The following is a 7840-nucleotide window of genomic DNA, read 5'->3' on the forward strand; positions in this document are numbered from 1 at the left end:
CATGGGAGTTCATCCCACAATCTCAGACCAGCTCCTCATAAAGTTTCCTCCTGCACAGAGATAATTCAGCCATGGTGTAAAAAAATTCCAGGTAACCACAGGGGCAGAACTGCTCACGGGCTTCATTCAGGAGTGTATGGATATATAGGTACGCTGAGCCCAGGGGACCAGATATTCTGAAAATAAACACCTTGGGCTGGATTCGTTGTTGTGTTGAAAGGCAGGTTAGAGACTATAAGTTTCATGTCACTCAGTGACACGGGAATATGTACTGCTGTGTTCTGTACTAGTTGGTGTCTCCCAGGCACTGAAGGTTAATAACCGGATCCATCCATCAAAATGAGTGGTGGGAGCAACATTCATCTGTGAGGTCAGAACAGGATGATCTTCTATCCATTTGGAAATATTAGAAAATATCATAGACAGGTGCTCTTATAGGATAGCCTTTATTCTTCAAGGAATCAAAACCCACTTCTAAATTACCTGCAAAAATATCAATTATAGGTAAAAGCACTGTGGCTGTGAACTCTTAAAAATAAAATTTTTTTTCTTCTGCCCATCAGCATAAATTCCATCCTGCTTGGTTTCAGCTTCACTCAACTGTTCTTTATCTATAAGCTGGTCTTATCTGATTATTTTGTGAGCTCGGTGATGGAGGTCTTTGTAGCAAAAGATTGTTGTCTTCTACATATTATTGCTCCCAGTAGTTGAAGCAGCTTCTTGTCTGTTCTCTTGATTTGTGATGCAAAGCTTGAAAAGTGTGATTCACCCCAGCTATGTGAGACTTTGCTTATCCTCATGTCCTTATGTTAAGAGATTAAAGTAACAGATTCTGAAATATCTCACGTCCTTATTAAAACACATGGTCATTTGTGAGAGATGTGGGTTTAACAGTTCTTGAACAGTGTAAATAGTCTTGTGGCTGGTTTAGTATCTGGCATGCTTTGAGTAGGTAGTACAGGGCCAAGCTGTGTTAGATCAGCTGTTGTCTTGCTTAACTTAGTTTAGAACATGTTTCAGCACATTTGGTTCCATCTAAATTGTATTACAACAGAGGCTGGAAGAAATTGTCTTGCATGAATGCCTGTGGTTTCCCTCTGTGGTTCCTTCTGCTCCCTTCCTTGACCTGTGGCATGAGCTGACCTAGCACCATTTACTTAACCCAACTCTTGTTTAACCACGGACCCTGAGTGCACTACGGTTCAGCAAAAATTCCAGAAGGCAGTCTGACTAGTCCCTGTTTCTTTGCATTGTACAGGGAATCCAGTGTAACAGGTAATCTGAATTTTCAATATTCTACTGAACATATGTGCCAAAGCAGGTACCTAAGGCTGTCTTACGTGCTGCTGAAGGTAGTCTCAGGGTGGCTCTAAATGTTGTTTGGAAGCCCCATAATAAAGCAGTTGTTCTTTTCATGCCAAATTATATGCTAGTTTACTGGATTGCATATATAAAGGTCATCCAGGATTTAAAATATCGATATATGATATTGATAACAATAATATTTTCCCTCAACACAATTGCAGGTCTAAACTCTTACCTGCACAATTCCATATGCTTTCTGAATCAATTATATGTTAAGAGTTTAATGAATTAAAGGCTGTAGCATTCTCATGTATTTTCTTTGCACTATATCTTCTCCTCATATACAGCACACGTTATTCACTTGGATCTCCAAAAGAATCATCACTTGTAATTGTACATGCTTCTAATAATAAAATTACTTTACATTAGCAACTTCTTGAGTTTTGAAATGTCTATATTTTGGACATTTAAAAGGCAAGAGATGTATGGCAGATGTTAACGGTGGTGTTTGTGCTGTGAGAAGCATGAACTTCTATAATACATTTTTTTCTTCTTTGACATTTTTGAATACATGTGATGTTGGTAAAGGACATCAGTCCAACAGCCCCAACTCATGAAGTCTTATTCCCAGAACAGCAGTGTTGTGAATGGCATAGCTGTAAGCTCCCCCACAATGCCCCTCTGCTGTGTCTTAAGTGTGTTATGAAGAAACCATTTTCATAGAAGAGCCTCTGTTAAAAATGCTACCCTGTATGACAGTGATAAGGGTGGTTCTTTGGTATCAGCATTAACCTTTGAAGAAATGACTCCAGCAGCTCACTGGGTATAAGACATCTAGCAAATGTTAAATAAGAACAGCTTCCAACCGATACTGAATCCAGACTTGACTCCATAATGAGATGATCCAAATGAGTTGAGACAACTGAAAAATCTGTCAGATACGAGTGTCTCTGTGGAATTTCCCCACATGTTAAAGTTTTCAACTTGAGTAATAAAATAGAACAGCTCTTCTCTTTCTGAAGGTTATTCATTATAGCTTTGTATTAATTGATCATCTAGATCATTAATGAAGATGTTAGGTCTTTAGATACTATTGTAAATGAAGCCATGCAAGTACCATAGGTAATTAACTGTACATTGGTTTACACTTCAGCTGACAACATTAGTTACAGTTTGACTATTTGAAATTACGTTTCAGAGGAGAAAAGTTATTGTTGTCAAATGTGCTGGTATTTGCAAGAGTTTCTTGATCCAAAAAGACTAACCAGCCATCTCCAGTCTGAGGGGATTTTCTCAGTTTTATTTCCATGCTTTGATGTCTCAGCCATTCTGTATGGAAATTTAGGTGTAAAATTTCTATATTGTATTCCTGCGCTTCGCTTTTTCACGTACCTCCTCAGCATTTTTTCCCCTCCTGACAGATACATTTTCCTTGATGCTATCAGAAATACTACATGACCTGGATGGTCAGTCATGGAGATCTGGCATATTGACACTGACACCTGTTCAAACAAACTCTCAACAAATAACTTAGAGTAGCCAACAAAATTATAACCATTAGTTTGCTCCCTTCTTGCTAGAATTAGCATGTTCTCTGTGTGGGGCCTAACAACAGAGTCTAAGCTTTCATCTCTTTAGTCTTATTCTTTTACATGTTTGAGGCAAAGAACAAACACCAACATACAGATGGGGTTTTTTTCCCACATAAATGTATTTTGCATCAAGTTTGATTTCTTAAACACAAAGTGTGTGTTTATCATCTCCAGTTCATTAGGAGTTAATGTGAACTACGAAATATTCATGGTCATTCTGAGAATTCCAGTGAAATCTTTTGAAATAGATTCTCTTTTCAAAGGGATAAAAAACGTGATAATAAAACAGTGTAACAATAACCAGGAATTACTTGTCTCAAAGCCAAAAGGAAAGACTAATCAGAAAACCCAACTGAAAAATATTTCAGGTTTTTTTCTGAGACTTATGTTGCATTTTTGTTTTCATTCTGGGGAAAGAACTCTGCTGGCACGCTGTATTATAACTTGAGTTTTCCTTGTCTGTAGTGCCAGGACCAAATTCCCCCAGTGACAATGGCATCAGCTTTGCCATGATAATGATGGCCTGGGTGGTGATTGCACTTGTCTTGTTCTTACTGAGACCTAGTAATCTGAGAGGATCCAACACAGCCGGAAAACCAAGCAGCCCTCATAATGTAAGTACATCTTCAAGTGCCTGGCAGAGAAACTGTACAATAGCTTAAATGTGTTTTGTTTTAATACAGACTATCTTACAGTCATTTTTTCCTTACATTTTTTTTCCCTGTATTTCCTTGGAACTCCATTAGCAATGAAAGTGAGTAAAACCAAAGTGAAAGTACAATCACGAAGGCCAAGTGTGAGGCCTGCCAGGGGATGGAGCAGGCACGGGTGACTAAGTGTGGGTCATAATGTCCTCTGGACACTGGCTGTCCCTAGTTGGAACTGCCTCCTGCCTTCTTATGTACAAGGGGAAAATCACAGCTTTAAGAGAAGACTGTAAACAAAATTACAGCATGAAACTGGGAAGGTGGTCTTTGTCCTAGATGTGGGGTCATGGAAAAATCCCTATCGATGCAGGAAACAGTATTGTTCTTTGATGAGCATTTACTCTGAATATTGAAAGAGATACTGAAAGATCTTAAAAGAAAGCACAATGTAACTCTTCTGAGTTCTTTTATTACTAAATGCTCTTATGTGAAGCACTGTTTCTATGGGTCTGTGTATTCTAAACTGTATGTGGGTTTTTTCTTTCTTTTCCTCCTTCCTTACTGCTAGGGACAAGAACCACCAGCCCCACCAGTGGACTAGAGCGTTCAGCATTGGAAAAGTTCAGCGGTTAAAACCTTGCACGACCAAATGAACAAAGTGACCAGATTACTTCTAAACCCCATTCAATACTGTTTTCTTTTCCCATTTATATAGAGCAGAATTATCATTCAGCAGTTATCTTCATGAACTGCTTTTTGCGACTTCAATTTTAAGTTAATTTTTGCTTTGTATGTTATTACAATTCCTAGTAGATTGTAATTTGAATAATGATAAGGTGTTGCAGAGGTTTTTTGGTTGTTACTGTTACTGTGGACATTCCACTCAGTCTCTTTCTGTCACAATGATCTTCATTTCTTTGCAGTGATTTCTGATATGCATTGAAAGAAAAAGAAAATCCCTGTGCACCTATAGTAATGGAAGGTTACTGACCTTTCTTCAGATTAATCCATATTTTTTCTCAAGTATGCTTTTGAGAGTTATATTATGGTTGCAACTATTAGCTTAGTTATGTGGTGAAAAATCGAAATTATTTTTTATTTGCCCTGGGCTCAGAGCAGCTTTTAGTCTGGTCTTTGGACCACTAACATAGTTTTCAGGGTTGTTGGCAAAAGCATGGATTGTCCACTAGAATTATACTATGCGTGTGTGTGCGCGCGCGCGCGTGTGTAAGTGAATGTGATAATTGCCACTGTCAAAGCTTTGACATACATATTGGGAACTTTACACAAAAGATTATACCACCAAAAAAGAAATCAATTTAATCTTCTTCATTAGTAAATGATATATCTTATTCAATGTGTTATCAAAAAAATATATTCCAAAACCAGTTTTGTTTACTTGTAGACTTTATGAAACAAGAAATTTAGTGAGAAGAACTTGGTAGAATTTTCTGTCCTGGTATAGTCTTTTAATAATTGGTATCTGAACAAGTTTTGAGCCGTGATGTAATGTATATTGGACAGGATGAAATCATACCAAGAGGTTACCAAGGTTACCAACTTTTGGTATACACCATATACTGGATATTCAGGTTTTTTCACCTGTATGTTATCAGCAATTCTTAACATTTTCATCCTTATCTACTGGTTGTAATTGTAGAATAACAAACTTGCAGGTGACTACATATGGCATGTCTTTTCCCTCTAATATTTGTCTGTATGTGTGGTGTGTTTATGTGTGCGTATGTGTGGCTGTGCACATACCTGTGCACATCTCCCATTGTAGCAAATGGGAATGACTTTTTTATGTACATTAATTTAAGAACATTTTAAAGATGTACAGAAAAGCAACACTGTATATTTTTCTTGATCAATTTGAAAAATTGATGAGAATAATGTAAAGAACATTTTTATCTTACCAACATGAAGCTTCTTTCCATAAAGGTCAGTAGAACAGACATATGGGAGTTCAAAGCCTTACTCTACAAACCTTTATTTCATGAGGACTTTGGTTACGGAGCTGAAGGGACTAACTGTTTAGATGCATAAAGGTTTGTGTTAACAGGCTCTAACAAAAATCTCACATCAGATCCCATGGCTGACAGACGCAGGGTTTTCCTCCTCAGGGTAAATGGTGGGCCAGCTAAGCCTCCTTGTAAAGGTACAGCGTAGACCTGAAGAAAGGCTTCTGTAATTTGATGTAACTGCCCTTTGAATTTCTGTGGAATAGTGTGCTCCCAAGCATAGGAGCATGTGTAAAAAATAAAAAAATTTAAAAAAAAAAGAAGATTGGGCCAGGTGCTCTCAGTGACATCAGTGCAGTGCCGTGTAAAGCAATGGAGCTGCAGCAGAGAAGCTGAGAGAATTTGTCCTATTACGTCTAATGGTGTACAGGCCACAAACACTGTGTAAAGATGTCACTGGGACAAGCAATCTGATTGTGCTTGCTTTTTGCCTTCCGTGTACATTTATGTTTGGGGTACTGTTTTGAACAGAACGAGTAACACAGCATCATTTTGTTGAACCAACAAGGAGATACCTATAATCTCCTACAGTGACCTTTTCTCTGAGGAATTTTGGCCAGAATTCTTCACTATCGGATGCATAAAACAGGCTTCCAATTGATTAAAAAGCCAACTAAAACAGGCTTCATTTCAGACAGAGTGCCACTCCTCGTCCTATTGGAAGTTGGTGAGATTTACAGCAGATGCTCCTCACTTGTGAGGATCAGTCTCGCTTTACTTAAATGTCTGTGTATGTGTTTATAAAACTCACCATGTGCACCCAGCTCTAGCAGTCTTGGCAAATGAACTTTTTGTTCAGAGTAATGTTGTGTTTTACATTTAGATGAACTGTCTTTGCTTGAAATTCCTCTTAAGTAATTGTCCCAGTGATTTTATACATGTCTGCTTTCCTCATGTAAATTGCTATTTTAAATTTTCTATGTAAAAGAAAAAACATTGGAAATATTTTATTGTAAAATGTTTTACTAAAGAGCCAGGCCACTATCCCACGTCAAAATGTATGCCTTTTAAATTTAGATACTCTCTCCAAGATAATAACCTTCGGATCACCACTCTTAATTAAAATAGAAGTAACTAATTGTAGGACTGTATTTTGCCACTCTTATTCATGTTAAATAGTGCCTTACTCATCAAGTAGTTGCACTGAAGTTTGTGGGACTACTCTGAGATAATGTACTAGTAGCAGCTTTAGTAAGGGTGGCAGAAATCTGGCCTTTAGTGATGTAGTTTGCGATGAAATAATTGTATCATGGTTACAGATGTTTATGGTAAATTTTGAGAAGTGTGGAAGAGATTAGTGGTATGTGAAGCTTCAGGATATGATTAATTCTGTAATGAGGGTTTTAAGCTCGGTTAGTAAAAGATGCAAGTTGTAGCCACTTGGGAAATACAGAGGGAAGTTTACAATTATACCTTAGCTTAGAACTTTGTTAAAACAATAGTATTTTTAGAGTCTGCTTAACACAATTATTATACTCTGAAATGAGAAATCATATGTATTCACGTATTGTCTGCAGATCACTTAGCCTTGTAATGCTCATGATTGAAAAAGGAAGAGTGATGATGTGATGTACCTAATGTAAATCGGTGGTTTAAAATGTCTGAATCATGCCAAACAAAAAATCATCTGTGCCATTTGCGGTTTCCTAGTAATCTTTTACTGAGTACTTGGATTGGGATAAAGGGCTTGTACTATGCACTTTTTATTGACTTAACAAAATAAATAGCAATCGTTAGTAACCTTTTGTCTTTGTCTCTTAGTCTTTGTATAAGATATAGGACTGCACCAACCTACCAATTTCTAAGGTAATTTGAAATAATCTAAAAAAAAGTATCGGTAAAAACAGCGTGTCATCTGTGTAACTTAAAATGTAAATTCTAACTTATCTAATGGTCACTTGCCTTCTGTATGTATCTCAAGCAAGTCAGAACAAATTATAAGCAGTTTCCAGGGTTTAAGATACTTTGATGACCAATGTGGACGTCTCTGCCTTTTGCTTTTCAAAGTAGTTATGCAACCTAGGAAGTTAGAAATAATACACTAAGAAAAGTAATGACAGAGGCCAAATGTGCCAATTATGTTACTTCTTTTTAGATCAAATCCTACTACTTTGGGGATTTGCAGTCTGTTTTCTAGTCCAGTTCTTGGCACTGTTGGACCCAGAGCTGCTCTGAGGAAGGAAGATGCTCCAGTGGATCCGAGGCAGCATGTAGAAGTAGTAGAGACCTGCTGCTTCCTCACTGTTCCCATAGAGTGCAGCACTCTTCTTCC

At 37.5% G+C, this 7840-nt stretch overlaps 1 protein-coding gene across 2 annotated transcripts in view; it reads left to right on the top strand.

Moving 5' to 3' along the window:
- SMIM14 (small integral membrane protein 14) overlaps positions 1-7308 on the top strand; it is a 42914-nt gene extending 35606 nt beyond the window's left edge. For both annotated transcript variants that reach the window (XM_069791508.1, XM_069791516.1), the window contains exons 4-5: positions 3363-3511; positions 4113-7308. In XM_069791508.1, coding sequence (XP_069647609.1) covers positions 3363-3511; positions 4113-4145 — 182 coding nt within the window. In that variant the 3' untranslated portion in view covers positions 4146-7308. The remainder of the gene's footprint in view (positions 1-3362; positions 3512-4112) is intronic.
- Positions 7309-7840: the final 532 nt, after the last annotated feature.

This window comes from Haliaeetus albicilla, chromosome 1, assembly GCF_947461875.1.
Source record: "Haliaeetus albicilla chromosome 1, bHalAlb1.1, whole genome shotgun sequence".
Lineage (NCBI taxonomy): Eukaryota > Metazoa > Chordata > Aves > Accipitriformes > Accipitridae > Haliaeetus > Haliaeetus albicilla.